Raw genomic sequence first — 22,244 nt, forward strand, 5'->3', positions numbered from 1 at the left:
TTCTACAGGAGTCTGCACTTATATTTGAGATTTTTTTTAGGGGTCGGCAAATGAAAAAAGGTTAAAAACCACTGCTTTAGAGGTAGCAGGAAATGATTTAGGATGGTTTTTTTTTTTTTAAAGAAAAATAAAAGATTGTGGAGAAACTTCATCCCCCAAACAGAACCCTAGAGTGCCTCCAACCCAGTCAGGAGAAATTCTGAACTGTAATCCCATTCTTGTGAGCATATTATGCTACAACCAGACAGTTGTGAGACTTTAAAGTTTCTCTCTCTTAATATCTGGGCTCTTTACAAAAATAACAACTTCCTACAAAAATCAGATACTAAGCTACGGAAAAAGAATAGCCTGAAATTCATGATAATTAGTGCTACCAGGAAACACCTGCAGCCCAATTGCGCTCTCATGATCAAGTTGTTTTAATCGAAAGTCTGACCAAATCAATACATTTATTTCATGCCCTGAAGATTGCAGCAGGTCATCAGTTGGAATTAGTTCCACTAGTGGAATGCCACCTAGTCTTGAAATGTTCATACCTATGAGCTGATAGCAAGAGTGTCGGAGTCATTATTAATGGATTTTTCAGGGGGTACAGGGGAGAAGCTGTTACAAGTTTGAAAGTGTAGTGAAGAGTATAACATGAAGACAAGCAGGGGTGATGGAACAATTTGTATAGTAGGAGTTCTGAGAGACATTGAACCAAACTGTAAAACCTGTATATGATGGAAAGCACTTCAAGCCAGGGGGTGCGGCAGCACCCCTAATTCCAGTCCCTATGAAGACAAGTGAAGGAAACTACTTGTATATTTCATAGATAATAGCTGAAGGTGCCCATTTCTTCAGAGGATAGAATAAAATGTAAATTTAGAGCAGGGTGTTCTTTCAGTTAGATGTGCAATATCTGATATAGAGATTAACAGATTTCCAAATATTTGACATCCCACAGAGGTCTCTCTGAAATAATTTACCTCTCTTAATAAAGAGATAAAATAAGGTGATGGACAAGGCTTGGTAAAGTAGATTTTCACTGTAAAACCACATTAAGTGGCATTGTTTTAAACAGTGAATTGGAATGCGTCTGGTAGAGAAGAAATGAACAGAGTAAATTAGAGAGACTTTTTTAATAAAAATGTTTGAGGTTTCTTTTCTGAATGTAATAATGCTAGCGTATCGTAGAATTTGCTTTACTGTGACGGACTGATTCATATATGCTGTATTGGGCAGCAAGATACACAAATACTGCACCAGATGCTTGCTGTGTTATACATACAATAACAGCCTTGCCCCCTATTGCTAGCAGACTAATTCAGTACTGCTACAGTACTTGACTGATTAAGCCTGCTGTGGTTTGTTTGGGCTGAATATTTTAGGTATTGTATCCTTTTTTTTCTTCAATGTGACAAAATAAAATGTTGATTGTAGTTACTTGCTAGAATTGAAAAAAAAAAAAGAGACAATTATGCCTTTTTATAATGGGTTTGAGAGAGTTTCATCAATTTATGGATCGTAAGAAATAATAAATAACAAGCTTTACAAAATGAACAAGCGTTGTTTGTCAGCTTTTATTTAAAAAAATCTTTAATTAGATTGACCACAGAAGCGCTCTTGCTAAGCACTTTAATTGGAATCACTGGCAAAATAGAGCAAAGCACATATCATTATGCTAGGGTAGCAGAAATTTAATAACAAAACCAATAAAAATAAATATGTGGAAAAGGTCAACTAGGAAAGTACTATGATGATTAAAGATTTTAAAACATTTTTGTTAATTTTCAAATAATTACAAGAATTCCATCTAATTTGCTTCCTTAAGCATCGATCCTGCAAACACACATGCTTCACTTTAAGCATATGAGTAGTGCAATTAATTTTGATGTTATTAAAGTAAAACATTTATTTAAGTGTTTGCAGAGTGGTGGTGTTAGTGTGTCTATTGAATCAAACATTTTGTGTTATGCTTCCTGTTTAGTGTGTGTGATGGGGGTTAGGAGGACAGAGAAGGTGGTAAGTGGTGTTTTTTTTATAGGTTAGGTTCCCTTTCTTATAGCCAATAATCAGCTAGTTTAACAAACTTAGACCCTAGAACTAAAACATAAGAGACAAAGCCATGTGTGTGAGAATACTTCTTAGTATCAAATGCTGCAAAAACTACTTTTGGTTAGTAGGGTTTGCCAGTTATAGAAAGCACGAAGGGTGGAATTGGGGATAGAGGAATCACAATCCACTGTGGTTAAAGGTTGTGAAGAACTGAGAAGCTGCTTTTCCAAACAAGTTTTCAATTACTGCAGTACAGGCTTTTCACCTTTTTGTTGGATGCGGAACTCAAACTGGAGATAATTTTATTTACATAACACACATACAAAAATATTGCCAAAGAGCTCAAATGCTGTACAACAGAACAGAAACAAATACAGTGTTATAAAAACAGAATAAAATACTGCCTTAACATACAAAACAAAGAGGGGGCAGCACATTTTTAAAAAGGGAAAGAAAAGCATTGGACAGGAAGATAATAAACGAGCCCAACAACTTTAAGGGGACTTTTAAAAATGGAAGAGAGAACAAATTTCAGTTGATAGTGAGTTCCTGCTGCAAAGCTCCCATAATAAAAGTGTAATTGCTTGCTGACTGATTATTGTGGTGGGTTCCTTAAAACAGCTGCACATAAGTGCACTCCCATCAGTACAAGTCTCAAGGAGCCAGTGTCAGATATACAGTAGGCAGCCCAAGCCAAACATAGGTAAGGGCTAGAAAGTAACAGAACAGCCCTCCCCACAGTCAAGTGAACACGGAGTTATAATAATTAAATCATTATCACAAGCAGATATATTGATAGTGTAAAACTGTCATGAAATAAATAAAGGTTCAACTGGTTTGAATGGCACTATAGGAAAAAAAAAAACGTTTCTCTACCACATCAGACACATGATTTTCCATTTGAAAGGCATTGTCCAAAATTGCTAAAATTAACCTAATTCTCTGTATCTGAAGAAAATCTGCCGAACAAGTGAGGCTATGAAGGGGAGAGCCTTCTTACAAGACAGATTTTATCCAAAAGTAAGAATCCAGTCTTCCTACGGTTAAGAGTAAGTCAGCCCCAGTGCATCTAGCTGGCAGTATTCTTGAAGAATTCTTCCAGAATAGAGAAACAATTGCAGGATCCTCAGGGCAAGAGAAATACAATGCTGTTTATTGTCAACATAATGATGATACTTTAGCTCAGGTTTCAGAAAATTATCTCATTAAGAGCCTTTATCTATTGACCAAAAAGTAAAATAGAATAGAACTTTTAATGACACCACATTTCTCAATGAGTATGCACAATTGCAGATTAATTTCTATCTTCTAGGAATAACTAGAACCACTGGTAGACAATTCCAGACACACCAGTAATGTTACTCAGTTGCTGAAACAATAGCCTGTGGTCAGTCATATTAGAAGTTGCTCAGAGGTCCACTATGACCAAAATGGCCAGCTGACCCTGATGTAAAACCTGCAGGAGATCATTCATGGTCTTCATGAGCACAGTTTAAAGGCCCAGTCGAGACTGGAACTTACCTAGGATATCGTTGCTGTCCCAAGTGAACCTGGAATTGAATAGCCCTCATTCTTCCCTTTGAAAGGGTGATGTTTGCAACTGGGAAATAGTGGACAAGCATTCTAGTGTTAAGTGATGGTTTCTTGAGGAGAAAGGTGACCCTCAGTATTCAGGGATGGTTAGTGCCCTTCCTCATTAAGTGAGACATTCATAATACCTGTCAGTAATGGAATTAAAGCTAATTCACTTGCTTTAAGCATCCAAGCTAGACAGAAGTCAGAGCCCAGAGTGGTGATGTGCTTTAGCCATCTCCTTTCCAGTCTATGGATTAGCTATTGCAACTGTCAGAGCTCACTGTTAAACCACAGTGGCTTATGGGGAACCAGTGACAACACATTACAGTGAGGGGCCATGCAAATGAGCCCCATCTAAAGGCATAATTGTCTGTGAGCTGATGAACTACCTGACTGGAGAAGGGGAGACAAGGTCTGTCCCGGAATCCATAGATAGGCTACAGAAATCCATAAGATTCATAAGTAGCTGAGTCTACAGTAAAACAATTGGATCCTCACAGAATATGGATATCAAATAGTCTTTGTAATGAAATGCATGAAGTGCTGGTTAATAGGCAGAAGGTTTAAAACAAACAAAAGGAAGTGTTTTTTCACACAACACACAGTCAGTCTGTGGAACTCTTTGCCAGAGGATGTTGTGAAGGGTTCAAAAAGTAACTAGATAAGTTCATGGAAGATAGGTCCATCAATGGCTATTAGCCAGGATGTGCAGGGATGGTGTCCCTAGCTTCTGTTTGCCAGAAGCTGGGAATGGGTGACGGGATGGATCACTTGATGATTACCTGCTCTGTTCATTCTCTCTGGGGCACCTGGCATTGGCCACTGTCAGAAAACAGGATACTGGGCTAGATGGACCTTTGGTCTGACCCAGTACAGCCGTTCTTATGTTTTTAAACACCAAATGGAGTGACCATTAAGCCTCACTTACTTATTTTTAAAATATTTTTTTGGATAAACTATATAAATGCATGTAGCACATACAATTCTTTAAAAATATATACATCTCCCAACACTAGAATGGCAAAAACATCTATCGATTGCCAGTGCATCTCTGCCAGTTCTCGGCTTATACATTAGGGTATGTCTACACTGCAATCAGAGGTGTGAATGTATCTTAAGTAGGCATACCTTCACTAGCTTTAATCTCGTTAGTATGGCTAGTGAATATGTGGCAGCATAAACCCCATCCTATACTGAAGCCCATGATGCCATGTCTTCACTGCTATTTTTGGCCTTGCTAGTTAGATTTAAGATAGCATAGGTATGCTGCAATCACGCCTTCATTTGCAGTGTAGACATACCCCTAGTTAAATCAGTACAACTTTTGGATGTGGACGAAACCGAAGGGAGTTAAGCATCCATCTGTGACCCTAAGAATACTACAGAATTAGGTTAACGCAAAGCAGCTTAGGTCAATTTTATTCTATAAATATCTACACTAAAATTTCACTCCTGCTGAGGTAACACGCCCGTTACACTGACTTACTAACTCCACTTCCATGAGAGGTGTAGAATCAATATCCATGTAGTTAGGTCGATGCAGTGTCAGTGTAGACACTGTGTTGCTTATATCAACTGTTACTGGCTTTCAGAAGCCGTCCCACACTGACAGTGTGGACACGCACTGCCAACACAAGGAGCAAAGTGTAGACACACACAAGCGATGTAATTACTGCAGTGGCTATATGGTGATGTAAGTTAGAGCAATTTAATTTTGTAGTGTAGACATGCCCTCAATATCTATGAAAAGGAGGCCATAAATATTTTGCCAAAGCCCATTAAAGGAGTCAGTTTCAGAGCTTGGATTAGAATTTTGAAGTTTCTGACTTCTAGTCCCATGCATAGGCCATAGCTTTGCCTAAATGAGTACAAGAGGGAGAGCAAAATAAAGTATGCATCCTTCAACCATCTCTACAGTTGTTGCAATTTGTTAGGATTTCCTAGGATCGTGTATTTCCAGATACAATAGAAAAATGTAACTCCCAACACCTTAAAGCTAATATTATCCAAACTTTTGAGGTTTGTGTGCAAATGATAGTTATTTCTACTGTATCATTGAGTCTTGATACTTCTCAGGTGTGGAAATTTATTATCCATATTGTGTATCTAAGAAATCAAAGAATGAAAAACTAATAATTGCTTCCATAATGATTTTTTAATTGTGTAATTTTTCCATAGGTTTGAAGACTTACCTGATATCTGGTCAGAAAGTGAAGGAGTCCCATTGCAGCTGTTCACAGGCATTGGTTACTGGTCTGGAGGCAGGAGATGGAGCCAAGATACAGGGAGCGTCATCAGCTGAGAATATTGTTGACTTGGCAAAGACTCTCAAACACTCCGAGAAACACAAGGTTAGGGATGTTGGTTTTTTTTGTTGTTGTTATTTGTTTTTGTTTTGTTTTTAATTCAGGCAAAGTATTTTTAGAACCCTAGAGGTATGAAGCGAGTTATGGGCATAGGGATAGGAGAGGCTGTGATGGGGTTCACTTACCACAGTGGCCCCTCTTGCTGGCCTTCCTGGGGATTAGCTCTGCCAGTTGGTGCACCCTCTTTCAGGTGGTGCCTTTCCCGCCTTCCTCTCACCCTGTGGAGCCATCTTACTCCAGGAACTGCAGCCTGCTTTTCATGACTCAGCCTCCATATTTTCCCCTTCCGTGGTTACCCAAAGTCATTCTATGCAGACAGTCCCAAGCAGTCTTCTCCAGTGGCCAGTAAGGGAATCCAGGCCCATTTTCTACATTGGGTTCCAGTCCAGGGACCCTCAGCTCAGTAGTTCTGGGCTCTGTCCTCTCAACCCTCACTGCTCCTTTGAGAATTGCTTTCTACTCTTCCTGGTTCCCCCCCTTCTCTGGGAGTACCAGCTCCAAACCCATTCCCTCATCCCTCTTCCCAGGGAGACTGCAGACTATCTCTCTGCAGCCCCCAAACACTCCTCCTTCCCAGGGAGTCACTGCCCTTTCCCCAAAGCCCTGTCAGGTCTCAGCTCTTGGGCTTTATAGGCCCAGCCTATTCCTGCCCAGCTGACCCTTCTTTAATTAACTCCCTGCTCCCTGGCTACTCCTCCGCCCGTAGCCTGGGCAGTTAATCTAACCCCTTCTGTGTGAGATGAACACCCCATCACAGAGACCTTCTGTTGCTTGCTTGTTTACATGCTTTGTTTATTTTTTATTCAAAACATGAGTTTGGTCTATGAGTAAAGGAAAAAAAAATTCAAAGATATTTATCAAGAACCTGACAAATCAGCCTTGAAGTAATGTGGTGAGTTCTCAGATTTGCTACTGAACAAATAATTTTTTAAATATCTGTAGTTCAGAATAAATATAAGTAGGAGCGTTGCCAGCAGATCAAGGCACGTGATCATTCCCCTCTATTCAGCATTGGTGAGGCCTCATCTGGAGTACTGTGTCCAGTTTTGGACCCCACACTACAATAAGGATGTGGAAAAATTGGAAAGAGTCCAGCAGAAGGCAACACAAATGATTAGGGGGCTGGAGCACATGATTTATGAGGAGAGGCTGAGGGAACTGGGATTGTTTAGTCTGCAGAAGAGAAGAATGAGGGGGGATTTGATAGCTGCTTTCATGTACCTGAAGGGGGGGGTTCTAAAGTGGATGGATCTAGACTGTTCTCAGTGGTACCAGATGACAGAATAAGGAGTAATGGTCTCAAGTTGCAGAGGGGGAGGTCTAGGTTGGATATTAGGAAAAACTTTATCACTAGGAGGGTGGTGAAGCACTGGAATGGGTTACCTAGGGAGGTGGTGGAATCTCCTTCCTTAGCGGTTTTTAAGGTTAGGCTTGACAAAGCCCTGGCTGGGATTATTTAGTTGGGGATTGGTCCTGCTTTGAGCAGGGGGTTGGACTAGATGACCTCTTGAAGTCCCTTCCAACCCTGATATTCTATGATTCTATGAATAGACAAATTAACAAATTCCTCTTTCAACAGTCTGAACTGAATGTTAAAAGAAAATATATCTGTGCTTGATATAGGTACTTTGGCACACTCCATTAGCTCGTTTCTAGCTCCTGGGCTGCTACTATTCTATTCTCTGTTGAGGGATGAGAATACCACTGTCATGCTTCAGACTTCACACTGTCAAATTCTCTCCTTTCTCAGCTGACACTGGCTCCCTCTCCTGTTTCTTCCTCTTTCTCTCTCTCCCACAAAAGCCTTCAAAGTATGTGCAATCTAGTAATCTAGCATTTTGCTCATGAATATGCAATAGACATCAGTAAACCCAGGGAAGACAATACTCCCTGTGCAGCCAATGATTGTAGGGTTGGCCTGTGGGAATTGCTCTCCGTGTCAGTTGCTGTAAAATAGATAAATGTGCTCTGGTAGGCTAGGACATTATATTTTACTTAGCTGCTTGCTTTAGAAACTTAGTTCAAGTTATATAGAGCTAAAGGCAGTAATTTGTATGAATTACTTTCTGAGTATTGAAAATGACAAACATTCTTAAGAAGAAAGAAAAGGTAGCCTAGGAAGTGTGGATTCTGTTTATTGTTACACTGTATTATTTCATCTCAAAACTAAACTGATAGAGAACAAATTATTATTCTTTCCTTGCACTTTTGTTGTGGTTCCTCCTAGCCAGCTGATAGAGTTAGACAACTGATGACCGATCTTCCAGAGTGATATGGCCACTTGGGCTGCACTGCCAGCAGATTGCAGTCATACGTAAAACCAGCGTATCTAGCCCTGAGAGCAGCTCCTCAATGCAAAATGCACTTTGCGGTGGAGTAGAGTTGACAGGAAATCGTTTATGCCACCCCCCATTTTGCTGCTACTGTAAAGCAGGGGGTGGGGGTGTCACCAGTGCAAGGAGGGCATAACTGAGACACCTCTATATCATGTGTATCCCTGGTTATAGCTTTTGCCCCTCAGGTTGCTTAGCTGCTTGCAAAACTTAGAGCAGCCCTCAGGTTCTTCTCACCTACACCTGGGAGACCATACCTTCACACAGTGGCCCCAGGATTAAGGGAGTGGAGAGATGAGCTTTATGCCACTTTAGTGTACCTTCAAGAGGTCATGTAGTGCAGCGGTCCCCAACCTTTTTGGCACCAGGGACCGGTTTTGTAGAAAAAAAATTTCCACGGACCTGTGGGATGGTTTTGGGACGATTCAAGTGCATTACATTTATTTTTGTACTTTTATTTATTATTGTAATATATAATGAAATAATTGTACAACTGACCATAATGCAGAATTAGTGGGAGCCCTGCCCCCTATCTGACCCCCACCCACGTACTGGCCCCCCGACTGCTCGCCCCCCTCAGAAGCCCCGACCCATCCTGCTCCTTGTCCCCTCACCGTCCCCCAGAGACCCCCACCACCCTGGGACCCCTGTCCCCTGACTGCCCCAACCCCTATCCCCGCTGAGTCCTGACAGACCCCCGGAACACCCACAATCCAACCCCCATTCCCTGCCCCTGACCGCCCCCAACCTCCCCCCCCTCTCTGTGCCCTGACTGTCCCCAGGACTCCCTGCCCCTTAGCCAACCCCCCCGGCCCCAGCCTCAGCCTCTTACCCCCGGCTCCCTCCTCACCCGGAGCCTCAGCGCCTTGCTCGACAGCTGCAGCGTGTCTCTGGCGGGGCCTGAGCTCCGTCCCGCTCAGAGCCGCGTGGTGAGGGGGCGGGGCTGGGAGCTCCTCACCGAGCGGAGGCAGCTGAGCTCAGCCCAGAGCACGCAGCCCCGCCCCCTCACCACGCGGCTCTGAGGGGGCGGGGCTCAGGGGCCCCGCCGGAGACACGCCGCTTGATGTGCTAGGGGTCGGTTCGCGGCCCGGTTCCTAACAGGCCCGGGGGTTGGGGACCCCTGATCTAGTGTATCCCATCTCCCAAACCTGTGTACAGCTTGGTTTCTCTCTTGGTGACATGAAACCCCTCTTTCTGTACATTCTTTATTTACCCATTCACATAACACTAGAAGCAGGGGTCACTCAATGAAATTAATAGGCAGCAGGTTTAAAACAAACAAAAATAAATACTACTTCACACAACACGCAGTCGACCTGTGGAATTTGTTGCCAGGGGATGTTTTGAAGGACAAAAGTATAACTGGGTTTAAAAAAAATTAGATCAGTTAATGGAGGATAGATCCATTAATGGCCCAAGAAGGTCAGTGATGCAACCCCATGCACGAGGTTGTCCCATAACTTCTGACTGCCAGAACCCGGGACTGGAACAAGGAAAGGATCACTCAGTAATTGCTCTGTTCTGTTCATTCTCTCTAAAGCACCTGGCACTGGCCACTGTTGGAAGACAGGATATGGGCTAAATGGCCCATTGGTCTGACCCAGTATGGCCATTCTTATGTTGTTATAGTCTGCTTAGCCAGACTTAAGTTGTTTTTGTCTCCTACTGTATCTCAGTCTAAGCTGTAACATCCAGGCTAGGAAAATCATATTGTCTAAAACCCCAGGACAATAGAACAGAGCAAATATTAAGTTTTCTGTCTGTGTAACGGGCCGGACTCACCCCTGCGGCGCCTCCTGCTGGTGACTCCAGGGAATTAACTCCGTTCCAGCTCTGGAGCGCCCTCTGCAGGCCGGTGATCCGCCTGTCCTCTGGCCCCGAGTCCCTCCCTGGACCCCGGTGCCCTTTTACATGGGGTGCTGCCCCCTGGCAGTAACCCCTTTCTCTCAGGGTCTCCCCTCTCCAGGGAACCCCCATCCTCTATCCCTATCCCCACCTTGCCTCAGTATATGGGCACTGCCAGTCATTGTCTAGCCCCACGCCCTGGGGCAGACTGCAGTATCAGCCTATTCATCACTGGCAAGGAGGGTTTGGACCTGCTGCTTTGGCCTACCCCTGGGCTGCCTCTGCAACCCCCAGTACCTATTAGCCCTCTGCTAGGCGGCAGCCTGGGGCTTTCCAGGCTGGAGCTCCCCAGCTCCTCTGCCTTTCCCCAGCCCTGCTCCACTGAAGTACCCGGTCTAGCTCCCTGCAGCCAGGCCCATCTCCCTCTAAATGCAGAGAGAGACTGTCTTCCTGGGCTTCTGGCTCACAGCCTCTTTTATAGGGGCCAGCTGGGCCTGATTGGGGCGTGGCCCAGCTGCAGCCACTTCCCAATCAGCCCAGCTTAAAGGCTGCTTTCTCCAGCCACAGCCCCTTCCCCGGGGCTGTTTTTAACCCCTTCAGGGCAGGAGCAGAGGTCCACCCTGCTACAGTCTGCCATACAATGACAGCAAGACAGAGGGACCACTGAGTGTTATCCGTCTCAGCAGTTTTGTGCTAACAGCTGGAAGTGACAAAGTCTAGAGGAGACTAATTAGAGAGGTGCAAAAAATTGAGCTGTTTCAGGCATGAGGAGGAGGAGAAAGAACTAAGCAGAGCAATAGAACTGAACTGCCAATGAGAGCAGAGTAGGGCAAAAAAAGAAGGGACTAAGCAGAGCAATAGAACTGAGCTGCCAAACTGAGGGGAAGAATTTGGGCCTGGTTGACGTTGGCACAGATGTAAAGCCTTAACAGCGAGGAGAATGAAATCATGGAGAATGCACTACTGAGTGTGCCTGAGACTTAGCTTTGAATATGTTGTCTGTTAGTGCTCTCTCTCATCATAGGCTTTTCGTGACTGGAGATAGAGTCAGATGGTTCAATGACAGTTATTTTTACCAGAAAAGTAAGTGATTGCTTAATTTTCCAAGCAAGTCAGAGTAGGCTTTATAGTAAAATAAACTACAATTTAATTACTTGCTACTGCTGCAAACATGATTTGATTTTAGCAGGGAGATGGCTTCTCTCCCATGCGTGTATGTAGTCTTTCAGGGCCTGGCAATGTAATTTGTAAATCAATCCAACACTTCTGTTTTAAATGCAAAGCAGGCAACATTGGCAGTGTGGGAAGAGCTGGTAGAAAAAATTTCTTAAGAATGATTTTCTGACTAAAAATGCTTTTTCACTTTCACTTTGTAAATGAAATTGACAAAAATTTTGTCAGGGGTCTCTCAAACTGAGATCCCTGGCCTCTCTGCCTTTGCATCTACCTCCCCAGATCTAGGAACTTGAGAGGCAGAATGCCCGGCCTCCTGGAGCTGGGAGTAAGGCGGGGGGCTGAGCACCCAGCTTTCTTTGGTTCTCCGGCAGCAGAGCAGGAAGTCTCTTCTCAGTTTTACCTGAGAATGGGAAAAGGTACCTTGCAGTATGTAAATTGTTACAACATTTCAATAGCATCTTACTCGCCTCCCCTCAACAATAAATATGCCGTAGTTTAAATGCAAAACCTCACAGTTGAGCTAGGACGTGGGACTTATACAGAATTATGATGGTGAAGGAAAGATGCAGAAAAATTTAACTAAACTTACTGCATATAGCTAGAGCCCTGCAAATCTGCAGATAACCACTTTATATCTGCGGATGCGGATATCCTTGGATCATTTTTATGGATTGCGAATTGGATGCGGATACACATTTTGTATCCACACAGGGCTCTACATAGCAATTACTGAGTCAAGTAGATGACTCTTATATAAAACATTGTAATCTGTTACTTATTTTGGTACCAAGTTTTTTTGTACTGTATTTTGTTACGCTTCATATTTTACTATGATTAGAAATCATAAACTACTATAAAATATATTAGTATCACTTCTCTAACACAAAATTAGGATGTGGTTTTACTTACACTGGTAGTCATTGAAAGTTCATTAATCTACTATTCAGAATGTCTAGAACACACACTCACTAAGTATTTATAAATGTTTACAGTTATTAATGAAGTTAAGAATTGAGACTTCCTGGGGTTTCTGCCTGTGTTGTCATTTGTTGAGGCATCACTGTTCAAGAAGAGGGCAAAATCTGCTTGTTTACAGATAAGGAAATTCTGTAAGTAAGCCCCTCACTCCAACTCTGTTTCTGGGGAGGAGCAGGCATGATGACTCACTTGCTGAGAAAATCTAGAACATCCATCTGAAAAGCAAAGAACTTAATAGGCTTGTTGAACCACTTTGTGGACTAATAGCCCAGAGAATAAGGATCTGGAAGAAACTCCATGGAGTAACAGTTCTCAGACTTTCAGTCTTATCATGCCACATTTAAAACTCAAAAATACTTGACCAGTCTACCACCTCATAATTTCAGTCATTGTTGTAATAGTTTCTTAATCTTGTTTTTTGAAACAAACTGCATACTGCTAAATTGTGGCCTGCATATTGCTAGCAGTATATGTACCACAGTTTTGAGAACTGCTGCTATATAGTGACCAAGAGAAACCATCCGCCTTTCCTATGCATCTGAGGGGTACAGACCCACACCTCTACAAAATAACAAAGATGATTGCCAAATGGCATTGGGTTAAGGGAAGAGGAAGGATGGGGCCTTGCTTAAATAGAGCTTTTTGGTGGAGTGAGGGGAATCCTGAAAACAGAATACAAAATGGCCATAAAAAATCGGAGGTTAAGCCACAAAAATGAGTAGTTGATATATTTGGATCAGAGGAAAAGAAACACCAGAAGGTCAAAACACACTTCTCTGGGCTCAAAACAAACAGAGAAGGAGGTCCTGGGATGCTGGGTTTGGGGAAAAAGTGTTATAGACTACTAAAACTGCTTGTTGGTATCCCTGTCAAGATCTTCTCCAGTACAGTAGGTTGACAAGACTTGATTTTGTGTGCCCAGTTTAGCATTCTGTCCCCAAAGGCAGATGTGCATACAGCTGACAGTGATCTGTTGGCAAGTGTGGTGACATCAAAATCCACATAGGAAAATAGCAGTTACTATAGTGGGTCAGATTCATGGTCCATCTAGTCCAGTATCATATCTCCAACAGTGGCCCGCCCCACACAGTAGAGAGGAAAGTGCAAGAAATTTGCAGAAGGCCGATGTGGGATAATCTCCCAAGAAGGCCACATCTGAATCCTCAATAGTTAAATTGTGTTAAAATCAGAAACGTGGGGTTTGATGGGTTCCCCCCAGGGTGCCACCTTGAACTGGTGTACCCCTGAGAACCTCTGACTTGCCAGCCTGGGCTTCCTCCTACACTGTGCCGCTGTGGCAAGCTGCAAAGCCCTCCAAGCTAGCACTTTCACCAGCATTCACACAGGCAGACACTCCCAACTGCAGTTACATGCAGGTTGACCAGCCACTGCATGAACGCATAAAAAGGCTTCAGCCAAAATAGCCACCAGCTTCCCAGCCTAGGACCCCAGAGCTGTACCATCCTGCCCTGGTCAAAATCCTGACCAATATGAATTTATTATCCAGTTTGCCTCTCCCTCAATGTGGAGAGGAAATATAACAGCCTTTGCCCCTTGAGCTAAGATTTCCAAGCACTTCATTCAAAGTCACTAGTTTAGATAAAGCAAAAACAAGTTTATTAACTACAAAAGATAGATTTTAACTGATTATAAGTGACAGCAAACAGATCAAAGCAGATTACCCAGCAAATAAACAAAAATGCAAACTAAACTTAACATACTAGATAGATTGGGTCTGAATTAGCAGTTCTCCACCCCGACTGTTGGGGTACAAGCAGGCTTGCAGATTCTTAAGGGTCAAGCTGCATTTACTTTGCAGCTTGGGATCCCCACCCCCTTCAAAGTCCTTTTTCTTAGGAGCTTCTCTCAGGTGTTTGGTTGTGGAGGAGTGAAGAACAACAGATGATGTCACTCCCTGCCTTATATAGCTTTAGCATATGGTGAGAACCCTTTGTCCCAAACTTAGTTTGTGGAAAAAACACTGGTGTCCAAGATTGAGTCCAGAGACATTTGGTCTGGTCACATGCTCTTGCAGTGTTATAGCAGCCATTGTTTACAGGCTGGCCAAAACGCCCACAGGAAGGTTAAGCTATTCCTCAGTCCATTGTCTTTGCTGATGGGCCATCAGCCCTGTCTAGCTGCTTCATTATTGTACTTGAAAGTCTGGCTGTGGGTGTTTTCCAGAGTAAGCCCATTTGAAATACAGATCTCTAATCAATATTTATAACTTCAGATACAAAAATGAGACATTCATACAAATAGGATAATCATATTCAGCAAATCATAACTTTTCCAATGATACCTTGTACAAAATGCATCACAATTATGCCATAACTATATAATAATAATATTACTAGGATGACTATGGGGTGTAGTGTCACATGGGGTTTTCATATCCACATTTTGTGTTACTATTAACTGTTATAACACTTTATATTCATGTTATCCATATAAATGTCCAATCCTTCCTGGAACCTTGTTAAATTCATGACCTCAATGGTGTCCTGTGGCAATGAATTCCATAGTCTAATCGCAAAGAATTGTAGAACTATATGTCTGGAAAGGACCTCGAGGTCATCTAGTCCAGCCTCCTGCACTGAGGCAGGACAAAGTATACCTGAACCATCCCTGACAGCTGTTTGTTTGTAGTGTTCTTAAAAACCTGAAATGACAGGGGTTCCATAACCTCCCTTGGAAGCCTATGCCAGTGTGTAACTATCCTTCTAGTAAGAAAGTTGTTCTTAATATCTAATCTAAATTTCCCTTGCTTCAGATTAAGCCAGTTATTTGTTATCCTATCTTCAATGGACATGAAGAAAAAGTGATCATTGCTTTCTTCTTTACGGCCCATAACATATTTAATGAGTGTTATCAGGTCTCCCCACAGTCTTCAAGACTAAACATGCTCAGTTTTTTTTAATCTTTCCTCATAGATCAAATTTTCTAAACCTTTATTGTTTTTGTTGCTCTCCTCTGGACGCTCTCCAGTTTATCATTATGTTTGTTAAAGTATGAATACCCAGAACTTGACACAGTACTCCAGCTGAAACCTCACCACTGCTGAGTAGAACAGGATGATTACCTCCCATGTCTTACGTAGGATAGTCCTGTTAATAAACCCTAGAATGATATTAGCCTTTTTTTGCAACTGGATCAAATTGTTGGCTCGTATTCTCTTTGTGATCCACTATAATACTGAGATCTTTTTCAGCAGTACTACCACCTAGACAGTTATTCTCCATTTTGTACTTGTGTGTTTGATTTTTATCCTCCAAAGTTTGGTACTTTGCACTTGTTGATTTCAGACCACTTCTGCAATTTTTCAAATTTGGTGGACAGGATTCGAATTCAAAAATGCTTGCAACCCCTCCCACTTGGTATCATCCACACATTTTATAAACCACCTCTCCACTACATTATCCAAGTCATTAATTAAAATATTGCATAGTACTAGTCCCTGTACTGACTCTTTTTGGATCATGTTACGTATGTCCACTCAATTTGACAGTGAACCATTGATAACAGCTCTTTGAGTATGGTGTCACAACCAGTTTTGCACCCATTTTATAGTAATTTCATCTAGACCACATTTCCCTAATTTGCTTATGAGAATATCATGTGGCTCTGTGTCAAAAACCTTACTAAAATGAAGATATGTCATGTCTACAGCTTTCACCCATCCGCAAGGCAAGTAACCAGAATGATTGGTCTATTCCTCATTGTTCTCCTTTTTAAAGATAGGTAATATGTTTGCCTTTCTCCTGTCCTCTGGGACCTCACTTGTCCTTCATGAGTTCTTAAAGATAATCACTAATGGTTCTGAGATTGTTTCAACTTAAAAACCTGCAGTGCATTTCATCAGAACATGCTGACTTGAATAAAGCTAACTTGCCTAAATATTCTTTAGCCTGTTCTTTCCCTATTTTGGCTTGTGTTCTTCCCCTTTATTAATATTAATTGGGTTGAGTATTCTGAAGCCAAAATAGGAATTAAACACCTCAGCCTTCTTGATGTCAGCAATAATTAGCAATCTTTCCCTGCTAAGTAGAGGACCTATGCTTTCCTTCATCTTTCTCTTGCTCTTAATGTATTCATAGAACATCATCTTATTGCCTTTTTTGTCCCTTGCTAGGAGTAACTCATTTTATGCCTTAGCCTCTCTGATTTTGTTCCTACCTGCTTGTGCAATTCTTTTGTACTCCTCCTTAGCAATTTATCATGTTTCCACTTTCTGTGGTATTCCTTTTTGATTTTCATCTCCTGATGGAGCTATATTGGCTTCTTACAATTCTTCCTATCTTTCCTTGTCATTGGGATAGTTTGATGTTGTGCCTTTAATATTGCATATTGTGTGGAAAAAGTATTTCCTTTTATCAGTTTTCAGTTATCTGCTTTTAAGTTTTGTTGAATTCCCCCTTGTTTTTATGTTGGGCTAGATCAGGCTTCTAATCTCTCATCTTCTCTCTACTTTTCATTATTTTGTATCCTTTTATCATGTTCTCCCTCCCCACATTTACGTCCTCTCTGAGGTAAACAGTCCCATTTTTTTCAAGTATCAGAAGGGTAGCCGTGTTAGTCTGGATCTGTAAAAGCAGCAAAGAGTCCTGTGGCACCTTATAGACTAACAGACGTATTAGAGCATGAGCTTTCATGGGTGAATACCCACTTCGTCGGATGCATGGCATGCATCCGACGAAGTGGGTATTCACCCACGAAAGCTCATGCTCCAATACATCTGTTAGTCTATATGGTGCCACAGGACTCTCTGCCGTTTTTTTCAATCTCTCTTCATATGAGAGTTTTTCCAGGCTACTAATATTCTCCTCACTCTGCTCTGAAGCTCCTCTAATCATGCCATAACCTTTTTGCTACACATTAAGGCAGTGGTAGGCAACCTGCAGCCCATCAGGGTAATCTGATTGTGGGCCACGAGACATTTTGCTGACATTGACCATCCTCAGGCACGGCCCCCCACAGCTCCCAGTGGCCACAGTTCACCGTTCCTGGCCAATGGGAGCTGTGGGAATGGCGAACCGCAGCCACTGGGAGCTGCGGGGTGCCGTGCCTGCAGACAGTTAGCGTCAGCAAAATGTCTCGTGGCCCATAATCAGATTATCTTAATGGGTCACAGGTTGCCCACCACTATATTAAGGCCTTGAACTGTTCATAATGATGCCCAGATCCTTTACCTATGCAGATACAGTTATTTAGAACCCTGGAAGGTGTAAGTGTAGTTAAAAATTTAATCATACAAATGTGTATTGCTTTGCATTTATCAACATTGATTTGTATCGATGTTATCCATTCACCTAGTTTGGTTAGGTCTCTCTAAAGTTCCTCACAGTCTTTTCTGGACTTTACTAACCTAAATAACTTTGTGTCATCTTCAAATGTTTCTGCCTCACTGCTCACTCCCTTTTCCAGATTGTTGTTTAATATATTAAACAACACTGGACCTACACCTGGTCTACACAATGAGGTTAGGACGAATTTAGCCACATTAAGTCAATTTTATAAGGAATGCGTCTACACAACCAATCCCGTTCTGCTGACCTAAAGGGCTTTTAAAATCGACTGCTGTACTCCTCCCCGATGAGGGGAGTAGCGCTAAAACTGACCTTCCTGGGTTGAATTTGGGGTACTATAGATGCAGCGCTGTGCAATTTGATGGTATTTACCTCCGGGAGCTATCCCAGAGTGCTCCAATGTGACTGCTCTGGACAGCATTTTCAACTCTGATGCACTAGCCAGGTATACAGGAAAAGCACCAGGAACTTTTGAATTTAATTTCCTGTTTGGTCAATGTGGCGAGCTTAGCAGAACAAGTGACCATGCAGTCCCAGAATCGCAAATGAGCTCCAGCATGGAGCGAACAGGAGACACTGGATCTGATTACTGTATGGGGAGAAGAATCTGTGCAGGCAGAACTCTGATCCAGCAGAAGAAATGCTGATATATATTCCAAAATCGCACAGGGCATGGTGGACAGAGGCTACACCAGGGACACACAGCAGTGCCGCTTGAAAATTAAGGAACTCAGGCAAGCCTACCAAAAGACAAAGGAGGCAAATGGTCGCTCTGGGTCAGAGTCCCAGACATGCCGCTTCTATGATCAGCTGCATGCCGTTCTCGGGGGGACCATCCTACTACCCCACCACTGTCCGTGGACACCTGCAAGGAGGAGGATTTTGTGGATGAGGAAGAGGAGGAGAATGCACAGCAAGCAAGCGGAGAATCTGTTTTCCCTGGCAGCCAGGACCTTCTCCTCACCCTGGAGCCAATACCCTCCCAGGGTGTATTGTTCCTGGACCCTGAAGGCAGAGAAGCACCTCTGGTGAATGCACATTTGTAACTACACTTCTGGGGTTAAAAGCAATTGTGTTTAATGTTTGATTTTCCCTGAACAATTGCGATGCATTCACGGCCAGTACAGCTACTAGAAAATGTGTCTGGGGATGGAGCGGGAATCCTCTAGGGACATCTCCATGAAGCTCTCCTGGAGGTACTGTAGAAGCAGCAAAGAATCCTGTGGCACCTTATAGACTAACAGACGTTTTGCAGCATGAGCTTTCGTGGGTGAATAACCACTTCTTCGGATGCAAGCAGTGGAAATTTCCAGGGGCAGGTGTATATATAAGCAAGCAAGAAGCAAGCTAGAGATAACGAGGTTAGATCAATCAGGGAGGATGAGGCCCTGTTCCAGCAGCTGAGGTGTGAAAACCAAGGGAGGAGAAACTGGTTCTGTAATTGGCAAGCCATTCACAGTCTTTGTTTAGTCCTGAGCTGATGGTGTTAAATTTGCAGATGAACTGGAGCTCAGCAGTTTCTCTTTGAAGTCTGGTCCTAAAGATAGAGGTACTGTGAAAGCCTTTGCAGAAGGTTTCTGGAGAGGGCTGCCGTATTTCGTCCTTCATGGTAGGGCACTTTACCACACCAAGCCAGCAGCAAGTAGTCTGGAATCTTTGCAGCACAAAGCATGGCAGCAAATGGTCCTGGGTTTTGGTCACATTCATGCAACATTCAGTCTTTATCTTTCTGTGTCAGCCTCAGGAGAGTGATATCGTTCATGGTCACCTGGTTGAAATAGGGGAATTTTTGTAAGGGAACAGTAATCCCCTCTGCTTGGTGATTCTCGGCACATTAGACCCCGGTCATTCTGGGCTGTTTGAGCTTGGCTAAAAGGGATCATCCCGGAGAATAGCCACGCGGAGGCAGGGAGGAGTGTCCTGCACATCCACCCCAAAACCGCAGCCCCTCCTTTTAAATGGCAAACCCAACCGGCATTGGTTGCTATGGGAAAGGAGGGCTCTGCACTTTGAAACCATTCCCACATGTTATGAAGGTGGAAGAAGCCAGCCCCGCATACCCTTTGGCTTACCATGGCTGCCTGGAAACCGAATTCTGTTGCCCCGCCGTGTGTGATGTGTCACCATACCGGCAGGCGCTCAATGTAAAAGGCAAAATGCAAAATGCAACTTTGTACCTAAAACACATGCTGTCTGCTGTGAATTGCTTGATTCTCTGTGAAACAGTCTCCCTTTTGTTCTCAGAAATGTATCTTCTTAAATTCTGCTCTCCCTTTCTTTCCCCCTGCAGCTGCAAATGTTTCTATGCTCCCCATATCAACTCCGTCCCTGAGGTTATCACAGATTAGAAGGTGAAAATACCGCACTCACAATGACCTGTTTTCAGAGCTCATGCAGTCCTCCAGAACTGATATGGCACAGCTGAATGCATGGAGACATTCACTGGTAGTGAGCGTACAAAACATACAGTGAGCGTGATCGGAACACGCAGGAGGAGATGCTGAAGCTAAGGGGGGAGTAAACGGACATGATGAGGCATATGGTGGAGCTGCAGGAAAGGCAACTAGAATACAGACCCCCGCTGCATCCATTGTGTAACTGCCTGCACTCCTCGCCAAGTTCCATATCCTCCTCACCCAGATGCCCAAGAACATTGGAGGGGAGGCTCCGGGCACCCAGCCACTCAATTCCAGGGGATGGCCCAAGCAACAGAAGGCTGTCATTCAAACAGCTTTGATTTGTAGTGTGGCTACAATAAGCAATGTGGCCTTGTCCTTCCCTCCTCCCCCACCCTACCCGGGCTGCCTTTTACTAGTCAGCGTTGTCAGTGATCTCAGGTTTTTTTAAAAATAAAGAATGAATGAATGGATTCAGAACAATAGTGATTTTATTTCCTGTGCCAGCTATGGTCGAAGATGGGGAAGGGGATTGGCTTACAGGAAAGTACATTCACCAAAGGGGGAGGCTTTGCATCAAAGACAAACACACACAACTGTCACACCGTAGCCTGATGAGTCATTAAACTGTTTTTCAAAGCCCCTCTGATGCGCAGTGTGCCTGGGTGTGCTCTTCTAATTGCCCTGCTGTCTGGTTGTTCAAAATTGGCCGCCAGGCAATTTGCCTCAACCTCCCACCCCGCCATAAACGTCTCCCCCTTATTCTCACAGATATTATGGCGCACACAGCAAGCAGCAGTAACAATAGGAATATTGCTTTCGCTGAGGTCTAACCTACTCAGCAAACAGCACCGACACCCTTTTAAACGTCCAAAGGCACATTCTACCACCATTCTGCACTTGCTCAGTCTATAGTTGAACTGCTCCTTACTGCTGTCCAGGCTGCCTATGTATGGCTTCATGAGCCATGGGAGCAAGGGGTAGGCCGGGTCCCCAAGGATAACTATTGGCATTTCAACATCCCCAATGGTAATTTTCTGGTCTGGGAAGAAAGTCCCTTCTTGCAGCTGTTCAAATAGCCCAGAGTTCCAAAAGATGGAGGATCATGCACCTTTCCCGACCATCCCACACTGATGTCAGTGAAACGGCCCTTGTGATCCACCAGTGCTTACAACACCATTGAGAAGTACCCTTTGCGGTTTATGTACTGTTTAGCAAGGTGGTCCAGTGCCAAGATAGGAATATGCATTCTGTCTATCACCCCACCACAGTTAGGGAACCCCATTGCAGCAAAGCCATCCACTATGACCTGCACATTTCCAAGAGTCACTACCCTTGTTAGCAGAAGATTATTGATTGCCTTGGCTACTTGGCTCACAGCAGCCCCCACAGTAGATTTGCCCACTCCGAATTGATTCCCGACTGACCGGTGGCAGTCAGGCGTTGCAAGCTTCCACAGGGCTATCACCACTCGCTTCTCAACTGTCCTGGCAGGTCTCATCTTGGTATTCCTGCACTTCAGGGCGGGGGAAAGTAACTCACAAAGTTCCATGAAAGTGGCCTTATGCATGCGAAGTTTCGCAGCCACTGGGGATCATCCCATACCTGCAACACTATGCGGTCCCACCAGTCTGTGCTTGTTTTCCGGGCCCAGAATTGGCATTCCACTGTATCAACATGATATCCCAATTGCCACATCCCTAGCTTTCAGGAACATCTGTGTCCATGTCCTCCTCCCAATCTTGCTCGTGCTGGTGGCTCCTAGCTAGGCTCTGCACATACTGCAGGATAATGCGCGAGGTGTTTACAAAAGTAGTGTGCAGTTGAGCAGGCTCCATGCTTGCCGTGCTATGGCATCTGCATGGATAACCCAGGAAAAAAGGTGCAAAATGATTATTTGCCATTGCTTTCAGAGAGGGAGGGAGGGGAGACTTGATGACATGTACTCAGACCACCCGCAGCAATGTTTTTGCCCCATCAGGCATTGGGAGCTTAACCCAGAATTTCAATGGGCAGTGGGGTCTGTGGGATAGCTACCCACAGTGCACCACTCCGTGAGTCAGTGCTAGCCACGGTATTGAGGACGCACTCCACCGACCTAATGCGCTTAATGGGGACACGCACGATCGACTGTACATAATCGGTTGCTAAAGATCGACTTCTATAAAATTGATCTAATTTTGTAGTGTAGACATGACCCTAGTGTGAAACCATGAGGTGGGCACCCCATTG

The 22,244-nt window shown here is 43.6% G+C and overlaps 1 protein-coding gene across 2 annotated transcripts in view; it reads left to right on the plus strand.

Moving 5' to 3' along the window:
* Positions 1–22,244, plus strand: part of ADCY9 (adenylate cyclase 9) — a 179,813-nt gene that overhangs the window by 75,071 nt on the left and 82,498 nt on the right. For both annotated transcript variants that reach the window (XM_039491147.1, XM_039491148.1), the window contains exon 2: positions 5,791–5,963. In XM_039491147.1, coding sequence (XP_039347081.1) covers positions 5,791–5,963 — 173 coding nt within the window. The remainder of the gene's footprint in view (positions 1–5,790; positions 5,964–22,244) is intronic.

Source organism: Mauremys reevesii, linkage group 10 (assembly GCF_016161935.1).
Source record: "Mauremys reevesii isolate NIE-2019 linkage group 10, ASM1616193v1, whole genome shotgun sequence".
NCBI classification, from domain to species: Eukaryota; Metazoa; Chordata; order Testudines; family Geoemydidae; genus Mauremys; species Mauremys reevesii.